General features: G+C 33.2%; 1 protein-coding gene across 1 annotated transcript in view; it reads right to left on the minus strand.

The window, feature by feature from the left end:
- The window catches only part of DNAH7 (dynein axonemal heavy chain 7), a 209,522-nt gene that overhangs the window by 99,590 nt on the left and 88,871 nt on the right, over positions 1-21,061 (minus strand). The window contains exons 28-36 of the mRNA XM_006921302.3: positions 19,213-19,425; positions 16,601-16,699; positions 12,362-12,610; positions 9,592-9,741; positions 6,209-6,391; positions 5,668-5,844; positions 4,106-4,237; positions 2,591-2,815; positions 6-183 (exon numbers count right to left, since the gene is read on the minus strand). Coding sequence (XP_006921364.1) covers positions 6-183; positions 2,591-2,815; positions 4,106-4,237; positions 5,668-5,844; positions 6,209-6,391; positions 9,592-9,741; positions 12,362-12,610; positions 16,601-16,699; positions 19,213-19,425 — 1,606 coding nt within the window. The remainder of the gene's footprint in view (positions 1-5; positions 184-2,590; positions 2,816-4,105; positions 4,238-5,667; positions 5,845-6,208; positions 6,392-9,591; positions 9,742-12,361; positions 12,611-16,600; positions 16,700-19,212; positions 19,426-21,061) is intronic.

Here is a 21,061-nt window from a genome sequence, read left to right on the forward strand (position 1 = left end):
TCTTTCCAGTCCAGTTGGTCCTACAAATATTGAAGGCTTTTGATGGGTGGTTAACAATTCCATTAATGCAGAATATCGAATTGTGTCCAGAGTTGGTACAATGATTTCATTAAACATCATATCCTTAGGAATTGGAGGAGCATCTGCCAATTTCTTTATCCATGGTTCCCATTTTCCTATTCCCTGTTTATAATAAACAGCCAGATAGTGAATGATATGTTATGAAATACTTTGAAAAGTTCTACTTTCCCATGCCATTGTAGAAAACATGACTGATCAAGACCAAGAAACCTTAATATTTATACATTTGTTTTTATCCTTTAAAACACTTCACCCTGATTTTTCAAAGTTAAATTTTGTGTCAAATTAAAAAAACAACTAGGCTTTAACATGAATAAATGAAATTGTGTGGCTATGATATTTTTGATGTCCTGAAACTACTGATTATGTCCACTCAAATATTAGTTATTTTGGCCAAATGTTAGATTCTTTAATGGCATTGAGAAAATTGGACTAATCAATGCATAAAAGAGCAAAGAAATTTATTTAATAAATATCAACCAATATAAACATTCTTCTACCTAGAACATCAGCTGCACATTGCTTAACTTTTATAATGGTATTTATAACATCGGCTTATCATTTTAGGCAAGATTTCTATTTTTATTTGATTATGGAAAAAAAACAACTAAATTTACCTTCAACCATTTTTAAGTGTACAGTTCAGCAGTGTTAATTATATTCATGTTGTGCAACAGATATCTAGAACAGATGCAATTTCTTAATATGAGATTTTTATTACGAATTAACATTATACTATGTCTTTGCATCCAATTAGCTTGTGAACTAAAATTTTAATTTGCTATGACAGCGTTTATAATAAAAAATTTCAAAAATTTCAAAAATGTCATGTTAACTCTATCTTTCGAAAAATACCGCTTGCCTCTCCATTCTTACAGAATCAATTCAAAACACATCAGAATTCAGGCTCATCTTTCCTTCACATTTTCATGTGTCCCACAACCCAGCTTCACTGATAAATCTATTGGTTTCAAACATGCCCCAGGTCTCTGGGCCTTGACACTTGGCATTCTTTTGTCCTCAGGTGTTACATAACTCTCTTCTGAAGAGCTTAGACTCTCATTGAGGGCAGCACTGTGCCTTATTCATTTTTGTGTTCTCTGGCACAGTGCTGCACATATAGTAGAGATTTTTTTGAGGAGGCTGAATTTACATCAGTTTGAAAATTGTGTTGCAAAAAAATTTCTAGAACTTCATAGAACTGATGAAGAAATAATTCCTTTTTCATGTTTTTGAGAATCTTTTCTAACATGGATCTGTTGCTACCATATAGGGAATGAAAAATTTAGAATCAGAAAACCTGGAATGGACAGTCATTCAGAGATTGTATGACCTTGGGGAAAATTACATAATATCTCTGAACTCCATTTCCCTCAATGGTAAAACTTGCAAAATAATCCTATCTTTCCTATTTCACTATGATGTTTAAAAAAAAAGAAGAAGAAATGATTGTGTAAAAAGTTTAATAAACTACGAAGTGCTCTAAAAATATAGGGTATTGTTAGTAATTTGAAATAAAATAAAATAGAATAAATTAAAATACACAAAAATTAAAAGATAATATCTTGCAGGTGAAGAATCTCTTCTGAGGTAAGCTTGGCAATACATCTCTGGAGTCATAAAAATTTAAAAATTGATATAGTTATTCTTTTCTAGGAACTTATCTTAAAGAAATAATAAAATATGTACACAATGACTTGTGTACAAAATATTCACCAAAGCAGAAAAACTAACAAATGACAAAAACAGTTCAATGTCCAAGAGTAGGAAATTATTTGAATAGATCATGGTCCATCCAGGTGGCTGAAAAAAGGGAGGCTTTAGAAAAATAAATTTATTAAAGAAATCTTAGTGGGATAGAAAAGCATTTTCTCTATTAAAGGAAAAAGAAGGATATAAAACTCCCCATTGGGGATATGGTATGATCTCAGCTTCACTTCAATCTGCACATATTTAAATAATATATATTCCTAAACTTTGTTCTCAAGAAAGTATTCATGAGAACTGTTACATAAAAACAAACAAGTAAACAAATATCACCCAGGTTTTATTGTCCAATCTATTTGAGAAATATTGAATTTACACTAACCCAGTTGCACTCCTGCAGGACTTCTTAGTGCCTGCAATATGCTAATATGCACCACGAACCTCCAAGGAGTGTCCTAAACCAGTATGTACCTGGTGCTGAACTAGATATAATAATGTATAATTTTACTTAATGAGTACAATTGACCCATCAGGTATTATTATTTACCTCATTTTATCAATAAGAAAAAAAAGGTTCAGGGAGATTAAATAACTAGTCCAAAGCTACACAGAAAGAAAGTGGTTTTACTAGGACTCAAACCTGGGTGTGTCTGACTTCAAAGCCAGGGCACCCTCCTCTATTCCATGCTGTCTCTGAAGGTAAACAACAGTGACAATGTGACCACAGAGCCATTATGTGCTTTGTGACTTGGAGGGGGCTCTGCCAATGTGGTAGTTGCAAATCTTGTTTCAGAATTCTTACCTCAGTGACAAATTGATAATCATAAATTGTTCCTTTTTCAGGAAATGGGACAGTTAGTTCTTTTGAAGACATTTGTTCAGCACCACTCAGTAATTTAAACCTATTTCGAGTTAGTTCCGAAATTGGACCTTCCATTAGTTCCCGAAGAATCTTATTAAATTTCAACCGATCATCATCTTTACAAGAAGCACCGACAGACCATATTAGTGAAAACAGAAAAATGCCCTGCATTGGAAAGATGAAAAGATAGAGTTCATTTAAAGAATAACTTTAATCTATCCTTGAAGCTTCAATCAGATTAGCCAGATTAATATCTGTGAAAGGAAATGAATAAACTGATATATAATAGTAGGCCATCTCAGGATTTTGTAATAATTAGATTTTTTAAAACAAATTGCATGTTTTATAAAATATTACTATCAGAGAAGAATAAATTCTAGCCAGAGTGAAACCTTAGAATGATTAATCTGGAAAACTACATAATATTTTAAGTATATGGCAGGAACTTGAAATTAAAAAAAAAATTGAGATAATTTTTTATTAAGGTATAATGGCATGTTTTAATAAGGAATAATCAACCCACAATATACATGTTTTTTTAATCTAAATTTTGATATAGTTTTTTTAACTAGAACAAATTCATATTCTTTATTTACCTGTTATAATAATTATCAGAGCATTGATTGTATAACAAGAACTACCATCCTATAAGCTTTCTTTTTACCAGACTCAGAGAGAGGGAACAGAGTCAGTGACAAAATCGACCATTTAATCAGAAAACCTGTTTTCTTGTTTTAAAGCCAAATCACCTTTTTAATGCCAATGCTAACACAGTCTTGACTATGCTCATAAAAGTTGTAGACTCTACTTAGACACTGTCCACCTACTCCCAGATTACTCACAGATTATTTCTCTCTGGAAACTAAAACTAAATTAGAAATTAATTAATTTCATAAAATATAAGCAATACAAGTAACATATTGACTACATTGGGAGCATTACCATTAGTAATACATAATTTTTATTAAAGAATATCCAAGATCTGTTGATAATTTTATTTCTATTCTAAAAATGTTTATTTATTTTCTTGCTTTCCTCAATCTAAATATATATATTTATACATCCATATGTAAACATAAATTATTAAACATTTATATTTCATGAAAAAGATAAGAAAATCAAGGGGGAAAATGATGAAATATCATGATTTGACAGTTGAAGGAGAGGTGAATCTCATCATCAAATGGTCATTAACGTTTTGAGAGTTGATAATTTCTGAAGCTGATCAAATGACCCAAGATTTCAATAGCAGATCTCAGGAGATCACTGGGCTCCACTCTAGGCACTTCCCTACCAGCACATGGGATTTTGGGCCTGACTTTTTTCTCATTGTTCATCTACCACCCATTGTCTAGTCCCCAAATCCAGAGGGAAAATGAGTTTCATTAACTAATAAGTATGAGAGAAAGCAATAGATGTCTCTCCATTGCAAGATTCAAACACGATGGATCTTACCTCAAGTAAAGAGTAAGCTTCTCGATCATTTCTGTGTTTTACTTTGACTTCATCAGCAAACTCATCCATAAAACAGTCTATTAGATTCATTAAGGATCGTACTAAGTTTGTATCTGAAGTAGGAGATAATTCCTAAAAATTAGAGGAAAAAAGTCTATAAAACAAGTTAATTTAAATGAGGCACTAATTAAAACAGCATCAACTAATTATTGGACTCATTTAATTCTAACAGCCATAGTATCTATGAAAAGGTACTGTTATTGTAATTCTAGTTTTATAGGTGAGAAAACTGAGGCACACATTAACCGCCGCAGCTGTGGCATCATGTAAAAGTAGCTTGTGCTCTGTAATGGCTCTTACACCGAATCTCAAACTTAAAAAATTTGACCTCTTAGCAGTTTCTCATAATGTCCTCTACTTGCTTTGCACAATGTTCTCTCTCCTCTCCTCCCTCTGTCCTCCCCAAATAGTTAGTGCATTCGGGATTCTATCCTTTGCTCTTTTCTTTTTTACTCTGGATTTTCCCTTTAGGTAATCTCCACTAACATGGTTTTAAACTCCACTCTCCAGCTCTGTGCCTGCAGTCAAACCTCTTACCTCAAGCTTTTCTGTTATATTTCCAATACCAGTAGAAATACCAGCCATGTGTCCTTATATTTGTTCTAGAGCCAAAGTCATCCTAAAAGACCTTTGGTCTGCATGTCTCAAAGCAGAAATTAAGCATACTGTTTCCTACGATTTTCAGCTAGAGGGGGTTTAAGAGCCTTACTAGAACTCCCTCAAGGCAGATTTCCATTCTGGCTGTTGCTTATCTACCTTCTATGTTTCCCCCTATCCCTACTCTAACCCCCCAGGGTGTACTGAAAAAAAGAAAAATGGATTTGCCTACTTTTGGACCTCTTTAAATCCTTCTACCATGGACTGACTTTCCTCCCTGAATTCCAGTTTTTTCAGCTATTGACAGCAATCCCTAAACAATTAGATTCACCCATACTATATATATAGTAAGTTCCTCATTTAGTATGCCTAAGCAGCAATATGTGTTCCTCCATTATTATGTAATCTCCAGGTCTTTGGATATCAAGATGAGACTACTTTTAAAAAATTGTCCTTTTTCTGACTATAAAATAATATACATTTATTCTAGGAACTTTGGAAAACAAAGTAAAAACTATTTAAAATATAATAGTCCATCAGAAATGAGTGATATCATTTTAAGATATTTTTATACAGAAGTGGTTAGGTGGGCCTTGGAGTTTTTTGGGTTTTGTTTGTTTGTTTGTTCATTTATTTGTTTGTTTTGTCTGGAGAGAAAAAAAGATTAACACCCAAACATTTTCTCAAGTCCTAAGAGGCTTTACTTAAAATATTTTTTGGAGGGAATAATTATATCGATTAGTATCTTTCTACTTTAATTATTTTAAAAGTTTTTAGTCAAGCCAGTTAAGAAATTATTTTAATATCTGATTGTTGACAATAAAAACAGACATTTCAATTTATATATTTGGCTAATTTGGCTTTTCCATTTATTTTTTAACTCTTAAAATTCCCATCCCTCTTACCTTTGCATGCTTTCTAATAAATTCAACAGAAATAGGGACCATTCTGTCAAACAAGCCCATTATAAATTCCTTCTGAATAGTACTGATCGCAGCAGGTAAGAGATTTAGCCAAGATATCATCAGTGGTCTCCAGCCTAACATGTGAGGCTCCATGTAAATCATACCACATCTGGAAACCTGGAAAAAATAACTATTTATCATCCAGGTAATGCTTATAAAAGAAATATGACTTGGTACATCTGTTTCTTATAACCTTCAGAAAACTCTCAGGAAAAAAAAAAAGCTTAATTTTATATATATAGTTTTATTATCTAAATTTTTGTGTATGACTTTACCAAATGGTCCTAGACAAAGAGGAAAATAATGCCTGACTCTTAAATTTGTCAAGGTATGTGAACAAATATGACTGCTCTTGGAGAATCACACAGATTGCTGTTAAAATAAATTCTACTATTTTTTTATTTAAAGTCAAAGTTACTCCGTAATAAAAGTATTTATAAAATTTTAAGTTTGTAAGCAGATGTCAAAATTGAGAACTTACAGTGGCAGGAGAAGCAACTTCCAAATCCATTGGTTCAAAAATAAGATTCATTTGTGATGACATTTGAATAATCTCCCCGCTCATCAGACATAGTTTTTTGTTGTCATCCAGAACAGTGTTCATATTCTCAATCCATACTGCATCTACCGGTCCATCAAAAATTAACCATTTCCTATCTGGTGTCTGGTTTATGCATACAGTGGAAACAGGGCAAAAATGTAATAATGATAATGAAACAGTTCAATAATATTTCAAAATTTAAAATGTAACTCTCTTCAAATGAATTTCACCATGAAAATGTAAAGGTATCTTTTGAATAATGTGTGTGAATATACATATGTGTGTGTGAAGGTATCTTTTGAATAATGTGTGTGAATATATATATGTGTGTGGGAATATATATATAGATAATATAGATATAGATAGATATATAGATATAGTCAGTAAAGAAGCCTGTATATGCCATGGGCAAGACACAATATAACATCTTTTCTTAAGATTTCATCTTTTCCAATGTTTCTGAACTCATAGTTAACATATTTTCAAAAGTATATGTTAAAAACATAAAATTGCCAGGGAAAACAGAATTTTCATTTGGATTGTCTGACTCTATATAGTATTGTGTTCATATATATTAATTATCTTATGTGCTAAGTCAAATATTTGTTCCCTCCACTGAATGAATCCACATACATACTTGTACATATCCCTCTGGGATTGAACTCCCTCATGGTGGTACAGGACATTAATGTCAATATAACATTCACAATCCCACAATGATAAATATGAAAATATTTACACATTGTCTGGAATATAGTAAATGCTCAACAAATATTAAGGAGTGGCCAGGTCTTAGCCAGCAAATGCAAAAATGGATCCTCTTTTCCAGATCCTTCTGAATCGGCCCTTTTATGTACAGAGATGATGCCTTGGTTCACTTTCAGTAAATGTAAATTTGAGCTGAGTGTTGAACACTTTGAATTCATCTGAACACACCCTCAGTACTTATGCCCAACTGCATTGATCTATGAGGCAGTGGGCCTGTCATAGGCTTAGGCCACCACACAGTCACACTCAGAGGCCACCTCTGGCTGTGTTCAGGAAGCAAGGAAAAGCCCAACCCTCAGAGATCGACTTTCCCTTTCCCTGTTGGTTTCCCATTGCTGTTCATTTTCACTTTGTGGAACACTGCCTTGTAATGACAAGATGTTGGGATTTGCAGTCTGAAGGACCTCACTTTTTTTTTTAAATTAAGTTTATTGAGGTAACATCGGTTAATATAATTATATAATTTTCAAGTGTATGTTATCATTTGACATTTGTATATTCTATTGTGTGTTTACCACCCCAAGTCCAGTTTTCTTCAGCTACTATATATTTGATCCCCTTTACCCACTTCGCCCTCCCCCTAAACTCTATATTTGATTCCCTTTACCCTGTCTACTTCCCCGCTCCTCCCCTACCCCACTAGTAACCACTAGTCTATAGTCCATATCCATGAGTCTCTGTTTGTTTGTCCTGTTCATTTGTTGCTTTTAGGTTTATATACTACATATAAGTGATATCATGTGATTTTCAACTTTTTCTGTCTGGCTTATTTCGCTTAGCATGCTTATCTTGAGGTCCATCCATGTTGTCACAAATGGCAGTATCTCATCTCCTCTTATGGCTGAGTAATATTCCATTGTATATATATATACCACAGCTTCTTTAGCCAATCATCTATCATGGACACTTTGGTTGCTCCATGTCCTGGCCACTGTGAATAATGCTACTATGAATATCTTTTTGGATATGGGTTTTCAAGTCTTTGGGGTAAATACCCAGTAGAGGAATTGCTAGATCATATGGTAGATCAATTCTCAGTTTTTTGAGAAACCTCCATACTGTTTTCCATAGTGGCTGCACCAATTTGCAGTCCCATCAGCAGTGTATGAGGGTTCCTTTTTCTCTGCATCCTCTCCAACACTCGTTATTACTTGTCCTGTTGATTATAGCTATTTTAACAGGTGTGAGATGGTATCTCATTGTGGTTTTGATTTTCATTTCCCTAGTAGCTAGCAATGTTGACCATCTTTTCATATATTTGTTGGCCATTTGTATGTCCTCTAGGGAGAAGTGTCTGTTCAAGGACCTCACTTTTAGTTAGGCTCAGTAATTATGAGATATAGCTTCCTGGAAAATGCAATGTAAGCTAAGGAACTGAGTGTAAAATGGGAGATATCTCATGATTATTTCTGTATGAATAATGTAACTGCATAAGTTATCCAGAGACTTCACATGTTAATCTGGGCCCGAGAGCATCCACTGTGACAAGAAGACCTGAGAAGTTACATCGATAGTCCCAGACCTCTGTCTGCCTCACTTGTGCCTCAGGATTACTTTTATTTTTGAAATTACTAGTAAAGCCTGCTACTGGGCAATATCTCTGCCCCATGAGAATGTATCCTTATGTTACTCATTGCCCAAGGTCCTTCAGCCAATACGAGCAGAGCTGAGATTTGATGTTTTTCTGTTATCACACTGACTCATGAGTCTTGTTTAGCCGGGTCCTCAAGTGGGTAAAGAGCACCAAATTTAGGATGTATAGTAGTGGGAATAAAGAAAACGTTTGATTTAATTATAGATTTTTTTTTTTTTTTTAAATAAATGTCTCTAGCCTCGACCCCTTTTCCTTTAAGACCAGCCTCGGCAAGCTATCTCCCATATGATCACACTCCATGGATAGCCCCCTAACATATGGCAACCAAGTAACCAGTTATTGATCTATGATCTCTTTTTGAAGAGTGAGCAACAGCCACTCATCAGAATAGGCAGAATAAGCTGGGAGTAAGTAAGCACCTGCTCTCATTCACAGCAGTCAACATCGGGCACATTCCTTAACTCTTCTGTTCTCCACAGGCAGTCCCTTCTTTTCCTACCACACTAGAGGGAAAGTGTTGGAACGTTGAAACACTGTTTTGTAAAGGTCTGCAATTTCTTCTCTAAACATTGCAGTAAACCTAACAGTGGCTGTGACAGTGACAGCAGCCCCGCAGCAGGGCGAAGGAAGAACATTACCAAAGGAGCAAAAGGATTATGTTATTCCTGGATCATTTAGCCTGGATAAAGAGAACCAGAAATATTCTCTGCTGCCCTTTTTCCTCCTGCCCTCTTTCCTGTGCACAACAGGGCAAAGGCACTTGCCCCCAGGGTCTCTGGCATTTTTGTAGGTGCCAACAAGGTTCTTCACAGAAACATGCCAGACTATCCAGTGATGTGTTTTAAGTAAATATCTTGAGATAGAAGCAAATGTTTCTTTGAAATAACTGAAAAAGTCAGAAATTAGTGAAAAGGAAATATCATAGTCTCTCTAAAACACTTGCAAAAGTGTTAGTACTTACCACAGAAGAAGCAAATGCTCGAAAACTGACAGCGAGGACACCATCAGACCACTCATGGGACACTAAATCAAACTGGCCATACAGCTGACCCATGGTGACAGACTTAGGGTTTAAGACAGTAATTTGAACCTTGTTTTCTTCCATTAACCCCTTAATGGGAAAAAAAAAATTTAATAATCAATCAATCATTTATTTAGAAGAATAGTGTCTTTATTCATAGAAAATATGATTGCAAATGTTGAAAATCCTAAAGATTCATTAAAAAAAAAAAAAAAACCTACCAGAAGTAAGGAGTGAATTTAATAAGGCTCTAGCATTTAAAGTCAACATATAAAGATGGATTGTGTTTTCCATATGATGCCAATGAACAATTGAAAAATAAAAATTTTTAAATATCATTTACAATAGTATTTAAAAAACTCATACTTAGGAATAAATTAGCAAATGTTACACAAAATCTATAAATCTAAAACTACAAAATGGGAATTAGCAATTTTTTTGGTAAAGGGTCAGGTAGTAAATAATGATAGATTTTGCAGGTTACATATTATAATCCAAATATAGGGAAATATGTACCATTCTCACAGAATGGAAATTAATACTGGTAATTTGTCAGTTTCAAGCAAAACCCTGAAAGCTTTACAAGACATGTTAATACCTTTGGGGCAAAGGCTTTTTGTTTTCTGTTTTTAATTAATAGATTTTATTTTTTAAAAGTAGTTTTAGGTTTAGAGAAAAATTCAGCAGAAAGTACAGAGATTCACATATATTTACTCTCCATCTCACCCTCCTCTTCTATTAGGCCTTGCATTGGTGTAGCACATTGTTAAAATTGATGAATTGATGTTGATTTTATTACTATTATTATTATTATTAACTAAAGTCCATGGTTTACATCAGGGTTCATTTTTTGCATTGTACAGTTCTATGGGTTTTGACAAATGCATAATAAGGTCATCTACCCACCATTTCAATATCTTATAGAATAGTTTCATTGCCCTAAAAATCCCCCATGCTCTACCTATTTATAATAATTTCTTTTTATATATATAACAAAACAGCAAGTTTGACTCTTCCCCAAACTGCCTTTTGTCTGCCACCCCCAGAGCTTGGAACATAAATTAACAAACTAAAGAAAGGATGTGGGAATAATAATATTAAGCGGCAAAACCACCTCAAGGTCTTGCTTTCTTGTTGTGTCTTCCTAAATTCAGAAGTGAGGGAAAGCTCTGTCATCTTTTTAGTGAGAATAAAGTTGCTGCCACCAAAGCAAGGGTTTTGTCCCAAATGCAGCAAGCCTAGTGTGAAGCTATAGCTTACATGCAGTGACTAAGGAGGCCTGCTCCTTTTAGATCACCACAAGGTCACTCAGAATTTCCTGGTAATAAACCATTTTGGGCTTTACAACAGAACCAGGATATATGCTCATACCTTTATCTTTTAATCTTTGAGTGGTATCATGTTTGACTCTTTTGAAACATTTTTTTTATATATATATATAGTGAAAGCGAGTAGTCAATTTAACGATGAAACAACACAAAACAAAAAATACAAATAAGCAAAAACCAAGAAAAGGAAGGCAGGATGGCAGAACAGCAGGAAGGGTAAAGGGAAGGGAAAGTATGGGAAGAAAGGAAACAGCATGAAAGTATAAAAGCAGAGGAAACAGACAATAGAAATAAGTAGGATATCAGTATGTATGATAAAAAATATAAATGAATTTAAATTCCCCTATGTAAAGACAAAGACCATCAAACTGGAGAAAATAAAAGTAAGATTATTTACTCTCTACAAAAAGTAAATTACAGTGACACCAGGGTTACAATTAAGGATATGGGCAAATATATGTGCAAGGAGAAAATAGGGGTTGCAACATTGAAATTAGATGCAGGGGATCAAAGAAAAATTTTGGAACAGGTACATAATTTTATATTAGTTGAAGGGTAGACTCCACAGCGAACATGTAATGATAACAGATCCCATATAGGCTATGAACACTGAAATATGTGAAGCCAAAACTATTCGAAACACGAAAAGTAGACAGAAATACAATATTAGTTGAAGAATTTAAAAGTCTCAAGACCAGGTGCTGTAGGTATAAAAAATAAAAAAATAAAAAAATAAGGGATTGTAAACTGACAAGGTCCTTGCAATCTGTGAGGTCAATCAAGGGTTGCTTAGCCTAAAAAATTAATAAATAAATGAATAAATAAATAAATAAATGAATAAATGAAAAGAAAACAGCCTTATTCTTTTAACATATCAAAGTAGACCAAACTGTGATATGCCGAACAGGAATTTTGAATAATATAATATTCCTTTTTTTATTATATATGTACATATACATATGTTATATAATATATATACAAACACATAGACGCTTCAATTCAATATCACTAGCAGCCAGTAACAGAAGTTTGTATTACAAATCTAAATACTCAGAAAATAAAAAGTACTCTCCTGAAAGTATAAACACAAGACTGTCACGTTTTTCATCTTTCCAAACTTTTTCTACAGTGAAGATGTGTTACCTTTATAATTAAAAATGTTTTAAATCAAAATAAAATATTGAGAAGCAAATATATGGCATACCCTTTAGATGCTAAACTTCCTTCCTCTTGCTTCATATTACTTTTCTACTTTTATTTTCCCCTTGACTCATTTTTTTTCATGATTTTGAGTTGCTGCATTAAAGTATCTTTTAAAATGACCGTATGTCTGTCTTGTGCAAAACCAATTATAAATAAATTAATGCCTTAATAACACTTACTTTTTCACATATGTCATTTAGCGCTCCAGCTAAGACGCGATAGGCACTAGTTTTTCCTCCAAATGGTTCTCCAACAATCATAAAACCATGACGCACAATCATCATTTCATATATTTGTAGAATCTTCTCAGAAAAGAAATTGGTCATTTGCAAATTCATGGCATCACAGTTGTCTTTGATAGCCAGCAGCAAATCATTGTAATCTGGCTTTGGCAATTTCACCCCAGGAAACAAATCTGAAGTAATTCCCTGATGATAGATGATTTGGGGATTTATATATTTATACATTCCCTCTATATCTATATCTCTAGATATAGAGATATATATATATACACATCTACATCAACACACATATATATATTTGCAGACACACACACATAAACATGATAAAATTTTTCTCATCCTCATATTTAGTATTGATGGAAATAGAGTCATTAAATAATAATAGTTCAACAGTATTTTAACAACTATATCGAGGGATGATTGACATACAATAAACTGTATATATTTAAAGTGTACAATTTGATAAGCGAAACAATCAAGTCAGTCAAGATAATCAACAGCTTCCTGTGACCTTTGTAATCCTCCTTCCCTCCTCTCCTTACTGCCTCTCACCTCTAACCCCAAGTGACAAATGATTTGCTTTCTGTTACTATTCTTATTTGCATTGTTTAGAATTTAATATGGATAAAATTATACACTGTGTAGTACTTATTTTTGTCTGGCTTCTTTCACTTGGCATAAAGATCTGCAGATTCACACGTCTCAGCTCGTAGCAACAGTCCATTATACTGAAATGCCACAGTTTTTAAATCCATTCTCCCATCGATGGACATTTTTATTGTTTCCAGTTTGGGGCTATTACAAATAAAGCTGCTATGCACATTTGTGTAGAAGTCTTTTTACAGACAAATGCTTTCATTTATCTTGGGTGAATACAGAGGAGTGGAATACCTGAATAATATGGTGGGTGTGTGTTTAACATTTTAAGAAATTGCCTGCTTTCCAAAATGGTTGCATTATTTTACATTCCACCAGGAATGTAAGAGATTTCCAATATTTGGTATAAGCAGTCTTTTTAATTTGAGCCATACAAATAGGTATGTAATAGTATCTTATTGTGGCTTTACTTTGCATTTCCCAATGATCAACATTTTTGCATGTCCTTATTTGCCATATGTATATCTTCTTTAGAAAAGTGCCTATTCAAATCTTTTGCCTATTTTTAATGGATTTATTTTCTTAATGGTAAGTTTTGACCATTCTTTAAATATTATGCTCACAAGTTCATATATCTAATTTGCAAATATTTTTTTCCTCATCTGCAACTTGTTTCCATTCTCTTACTAGTGTCTCAAACAGCAATTTTTAAAATTTTGATGAATCTATTTTATCAATTTATTGTTTTATGCCTTTGTGCTTTTGGTATCATATTTAAGAAATTTTTGCCTAGCTCAAAGTCACAAGGGATTTCTCCTGTTCTTTTCTAGAAAGTTTATAGTTTTACAGTATGTTTAAATTAAATAGTTGGAGGTTGAACACTATCTGATTTAAGGCTGATTATAAAGACAGTGTCATATTGGTATATAGACAGACAAATATATCAATGGAACAGAATAGGGAGTCTAGAAATGGACCTACACGAATGTGAACAACTCGTTCTCAACAAAGGCATGAAGGCAATTCAGTAGATTAAAGATAATAAGCAAGTCTTCAACAAGTGATTCTAGAATATCTAGATTTGCCAAAACAATGAACTTCAATCCATATTTCATACCATATACGAAAAATAGTTTCACAGGTATTTTAATCATTGTAGTAGATAGGATTTTAATCAAGTAATGTCCTTCAAAAATTCATGTTCATCTAGAGCCACAGAATGTGACCTAATTTGTAAAGATGATCTTTGCAGATATAATTAGATAAGTTAAGATAAGGTCATAATGGGCCCTAAATACAATGATTGGCATCTTTATACAGAAGGAGAGGAAGATTCAGACACAAAGACACCAGGGCAGAAGGCCATGTAATGATGGAGGCAAAGACTGGAGTGATGGCAAGCCAAGCCAAGGAATGTCAAGGATTACCAGTAGCCACCAGAAGCTAAGAAGAGGCAACGAGGGATTCTTTCCTAGAGGCTTCAGATGAAATCAGCACTTTGATTTCAGACTTCTATCCTTCAAAACTGTGACAGTATAAATTTGTATTGTCTTAAGCCACCAAGTTTGTGGTACTTTGTTATGGAGGCTTTAAGAAACAAATCAATCATATAATGTATGATTTAAAAGAATTATAGTTCCATATTTAGTGTATATAATTCCATATATAAAGTTAATTGCAAGCTCTAAGAAACATTCCCTTGTAAACTGCTAAAGCTATTTTATAAGCATATAGCATCCTATGTGAGAAATGTGACTATTTTTTTACTTTGAAGGTAAAAGTGAAAATTTAGATGAGCTTAATATGCAAGCATACAGTTGAACTATACTTTAGAATTTACAAATTTCAAGTTTAATTACTCCTCAATTTAATTATTTAAATGCTGTTACAGAGAAACTATCCCAGTTAATCAAAGTAGTAAGTGTCCTTGGGACAAAAGAGAGAAAAATGCATACCTAAAGAAGCGATTACCATGGTATGTCCAGCAACCATCTGACACCATGTAATGCTATTACATTATTGACTATATCCCTGTGCTGTATACTACATCCCCATGACTTACTTGTTTATACCTGAAAATGTGAACCTCTTATTTGAACTTCACATTTTCCCCCCTTTTTTGATTTTTCAATTTTTCAAAATGACATTCAACATTATCTTATATTAGTTTCAGGTGTACAGCATAGTGGTTAGACATTTATATAATTTACAAAGTGATTCCCCCAATTATTCTAGTAGCTACCTGGCACTATATATAGGTGTTATCACTGACTATATTCCCTATGCTTTACATCTCCAAGACTATTTTGTTTGTGTTTTCTAAATTAAAAAAAAAAATTCTCAAATTCTTCCTATTTTTTATGGTTAACCTTAAAAGAAGCAGACATCTCCAGAACACATTTGGTATTCAGTAATTTCCAACCAAGACCAGTTCCCTGCACTCTCCTGCCAAGTAAAGTTGGAAATATGTAGAGCTGTCCTTCTGGCTGTCACAATGGAAGAGGTCTATAAACACTGGGAGTAGAGGGAAGCAGGGATGCCAAATGTTCTGCAGTAGAAGGGACAGTCTCTCACAAGAATTAACTGTCCTAATTGAAAATGCCAATTATGCTTCATTTGTGAAATACTGTTCAATAAATGTGTACTGAATGAATGCACAACTGCAGGAGAATACTTCTAGTAAGGTGTATTTCCATCTTATGAAAATAAATATAGCTTTTGCTCCCTCAAAACTTTAGAAAGAAAATGTGTATCTATTCCTTGTAGCTTCGCTCTATAAAATATTTGCACTGCCAGCTCTAAATACTAAGGAAAGCTCCTTTCAGAATGATGCAACATGGTTGCTATGGACAGCTAACAACACTGGACCACACTACAGTGGCAGCGTCACCTCTCCCTCTTCCCATGACAGCCAAAACGACTTCAGTCCTTACTCATTGGAAGTTAACTGACTGTACTTCAAGGCAATATGTTAGTGTAACATCTAACATTTTTCGGGGGCCCAAGGTCCCCCTGATTTCTTCTACATGAGAGAGGGAAAAGGAAAAGAATGACAGCAAATGATAATACAGAAACTTCAACCATCATTCAAATACTTCTTTTCAATTACTCATAATCTAATCTTAAAAATATGAAAAGATTATTAAACTTAGTTCTTATCTTAAATTATCCTGAAAAAACAATTTCATAAAAGCCTTTACATTTTTTAAAAGAAATTAAGCTTATTCATTCTTTTGTTTCTTTAATCATTAATTTAACATTTACCCTATATCTATTTTGTGCAAGAGATTCAGTGCTGTGTTAGACTGATTACTTTCTTCACAGAGCCTACATTCTAGTGCAATTTATAAGCAAACATATTTTGTAACTTTCGTGTTCTCGTTATATTCTGAAGTAAAAAAAAAGTACTATTTTAAAACCTCAAGTTATCGAAAGTCATCTGAAGCAACAAAGTTAGCTAAACACACTTCAAATAAAACGTGGAATGATCTGTTTCTCTGTGTCATGTCATTGTTTTCTACAGTGGAAGAAAACATTATTATAAGAGTTTTGATATATTGGAATAGTAAATGCTCTTACCTCAAAGAGTGGTAAATCATGGGCCAAAAATTTTGGCAGATTTACATCAATAATAGATCTAAGCAGCAAAATTTCTTCATTTTCATTTGGATACTTCAGCTAAAAGAAAACATATTCATGATGATATCTGCATCTCTTAACTGCACCTCCTGCATGCTCACATACACACACAAGCACACAGGCCCTAGAGATAATTTAGTTCCATGCAAAATTGTTGTTTTTATTTATTTTCATTTAATTAGAATGTTATCAATCCTAGAAATGGACACTTATACTTGTTACATTCTCTACTAGTTCATCATGAAAACCTAGGTTGAACTAACTACTTTTTCACAGATGCTAAAAAGCTACTGGCCATGAATTCAACACAGCTTAGGATCTGCCTCTATTTTCCTTCTATTTTGGGTAAGAGTTTGTTTGTCTTGTACATTCAAGACTAGCAGTGGGTTGGTTAAGTGAAAATAATCATTAAAAGTGGGCAATCATTTTTAAAAGATGTATTTAAATTTAAAATATATAAACATTTACTTATTTGCCTATATTTTGATGCAAAGGCCTTTTCTCTGAGTGTAGAGTTCTGTACCATTTTTCTTGCAAAAAAAAAAAAGCAATAATGCATCATCTGCTCTGTCTAGTTTTGTGGAGTTCTGGTTTGTTTTGTTTTTAAAGGGGATAATGCCCTTCAAAGATACTTGTGAGATAATCTAAATGTAGCATCCTTATCAATTATTAAGGTTTTTTTCAGTCTTCTGTACTTCTCTTATCCACACCTAATTCAAATTCAATTTTTTATCATTCTACCTTACTGAATGAATCTTTCTTAAACAATGTACTTAGTTTTCATAAAAACAAAACTCTTCTTTTCATGCTTATCTATCATCAATTTCCTCAACATTTAATTAAATGACATAATAACAATAACATTTCTGACTGACTTCAGAAAGTTTCAGGAACAAGCAAACTGATTCCAGGTAAGGAGAACAGCTCATCTAATATAAGGTGGGAGGGCAGAACATCATGCTGCCTGCTAGCTGCATGCTCAGTATGAGAGTGTGTTAGTGTGTTTCACAGACAGAGTGCAGACATCTGGCTAATGTACTAAGTCACTTAAGTAGAAGGTGTTTCAGAAAACTTACATTCAATTCCAAAACATCTGTGGTAAACCCAAAGTTTACTAAAAATCTGACCTTGTTGTTCATGCCCATAATAAGGTTCACATAATTCACAAAAAGTCTGAACTTGGAATTATTTCTCCCAATTTCAATATTTTACTCAGCATATCATATATAACTTTTCCTATCATCATGTATTTAATTTTCCAGAACTCTCTTTCTTGTCTCTAGACTCTTTCTGCCCAGTAAATTCCATGTTCCTACTTAACTGGCTTTAACCTTACAATGTCAGCGATGTCTGGCAGTTAAGTTCAGCTGTCTCTGAATCTCCAGAGCTCCCAATGCCAAAGCTAGTCCTGCTCATATGAACTTTGTCTCTGGATCAATCTAACCACACATAAATTAGGAAGTGTCAAAAGTTTATTTTGTTATTTGAGAGGCTATTATTTTTAAACAAATGTTTAAATTGTTTCTTGATATAATAGAAACAAACTTCAAAATATTCAAAGCAACACATTCAACAATTCTAAATTAGCTTTTGACAAAGAATGATAGGATTCGTTTGTAGGATTCATTTGCTGCATAACTTTAACAACTCAATTCCATAGTCAAGATGTCAGTGATGACATAAACTAGGACATGCATTATCTTTCCCATTATCTGACCACAATGTAATCATGACATGCCAGGTTAATACAAATTGTTGCTTCTAGTTGCATTTGTTTATTGCAAAAAAAAAAACAGTGACATGTTAGGCTAATGTGAAATAGAATATCACCACTACATATCAGAATTCTTGGTAACGTTATTATAGAAGATAAAAATGCATGCCATTGTTTTTAATCAAGTAAGATATATTTTAACACCTTTATCTTCTACAAATCATGAACGTGAAAATTTTATAAACCCCAAGGTCATATTTTGCATTTTGCTATTACCTATATAGCCTATCTTGCTTGTTTTCATAAAGAACTAATGTACAGTTATATTTTATGGTTCCACAAAATATTTCCAAAGAAAAGTTATCCAAGTCTTAAAATATTTAGGTTTTTCATCTATATAGTTATGACTTATACCATTTTAAAATGCAAACATATATTGCAAATTTATTTCTGCTAGTCTAGTTATCTGCAACTATGTAATTATATTAAGCGACAATGCTTAGGGACCTTTGTATGTATTTATTATTTCCTTTAAAGCTACGCTTGTTCATGTAGACTAAAAGCCTTCAAAATATTTCTCAGCAATAAGGTACTTTATTCCTTGGTAGTACCTACTTTCATATATTTAAAATTATGGAACAGAACTCAAATCACTAAGAATTACATGTCTAAGATTTTACAAATCATAATATTTTCTTTTTTACAAGTGCAAGTAATCAATAATTGAAGTTTTTTTTCAGTTGATGAAACCAACTAGTTATTGGAATTCTCTGAAGGGACATGGGCCTGAGATTTACAAATAGGAAATTTATGAGTAAAAAACAACTGAGTTCTCTACCTTTAGGTTCCCAGCAGCAGTAAGCACTGACTTCACAGCTCTCATTCCATAGTCATAGTGATGCTGTGATGACAATTGTTCCGAACACAAGCGATAAGTAGCCACAATTTTTACCGACAGTGGCCGAGCTGTGACAAACCCACAGGAATATAGGACTATTTCGGCAATCATGGCATAGTCGGGCACCATCATTGCTACTGTCCGAAAGAGAGCCTATGAGAGTGGAAAAAAATGTGCTTTTAAAGAGGCCATTATAAAATGAACAGGACAAACAGAGACTTGTGGTCATGGACAATAGACTAGTGGTTACAGATGGTGGCGGCGGGGAGGTGAGAAGATAGACAGGATAAACAGGATAAAAGGGGTCAAATATGTGGTGACAGATAGAAATCTAACTATGGGAGCTGAACACACAGGGTAAATATATATATGCCTTACTGTTAAAGTGTATAGCTAAAACGTTGGATTTTGTTAACCAATGTCACCATAAAAAATAAATAAAATAAATAAATAGGCCATTATAAAGATAACTCTGCTTTTAATTTCACAACATGCTATAATTTTATAACTTTTCAGTAATATTATTAAATTACAGTGCCCAAATCATATAGGTAAAGACACTTTAAAAATTAGCTTCTTTTTTTCAGTGGTACATATATACAGTGGAATATTACTCAGTCATAAGAAAAGATGAAATACTGTCATTTGTGACAACATGGATGGACCTCAAGATAATCATGCTAAGCAAAATAAGCCAGGCAGAATAAGTTGAAAAGCACATGATATCACTTACATGTGGAATATAAACTTAAAAGCAACTAATAAATAGAACAAACAAACAGAGACTCATGGACATGGGCAATAGACTACTGGTTACCAGAGGGTGGGATAAGGGGGGAGGTAGATGGGGTAAAAGGGATCTAATATGTAGTGACATAAAGAAGTCTAACTATGGGTGGTGAACACACAACGTAACATATATATATGCCGTACTGTTGAACTGTACACTTGAAACTTATTGGATTTCATTAACCAATGTCACCATGATAAAAATAAATAAATAAATATTTAAAATTGGCTTCTTGTTATTGTTATATAGTAAATTTATCATTAACTTTTTATATAAATATTTTTCCTTAAATTATGTTTTCAGAACACCTTCAAATTTCTACCATACTTAGCTCTTTGGTGAATTATTAATTCACATAAGTGTTAAAGTACCAATTAAGTTCTATTATTCTGGGGGAGTGACATGTTATAGGGAAAAAGCATTAGACTGTGCAGGGATGTCCAAAGCTGGGCTTCTCGTCTGGACTGATGAGAAAGTGCCTGGTGTTGGGAGGCTGGGCTCCAAGTGAGGCTCTCTAGGTATTTAATTAATTGTATAATTTGGGGTTAATCAGATAACCCATAATAACAAGATTACATTAGATATAAGGTATATTATTTGAGAGATTATTAAACTTTTTGAGTCTGCAATCACTATGTCAATCTTTCACCTAGCAAAATAAAGGGGAAAAAACTGGAAATAAAATATGGATAATTATTAGAGATAAATCAATTTTCCAAATCGTAGAGATGTTTTTTCTCATAGTATTTTAAATATTGTGGGACAAATAAATGTCACATGACAGTAAGTAAATAGAAAACTGAATAGATTTTTAAAACATAAATAAGAAAATTTAAGTTTAGAATGTTGGTATGTGTCAAGACTTATGTCGATAGCTCATGCATTAAAACATGACATTCTTGTACTAAAGAGAGAAAAGAACAATATTCTAGAAAACTAACAATAGTATTCAGACAGTGAATGACAATCGTAATGAATGACAATTATATTCAGGTAGTT

Source organism: Pteropus alecto, unplaced genomic scaffold (genome assembly GCF_000325575.1).
Source record: "Pteropus alecto unplaced genomic scaffold, ASM32557v1 scaffold3, whole genome shotgun sequence".
In the NCBI taxonomy this organism is placed as follows: domain Eukaryota; kingdom Metazoa; phylum Chordata; class Mammalia; order Chiroptera; family Pteropodidae; genus Pteropus; species Pteropus alecto.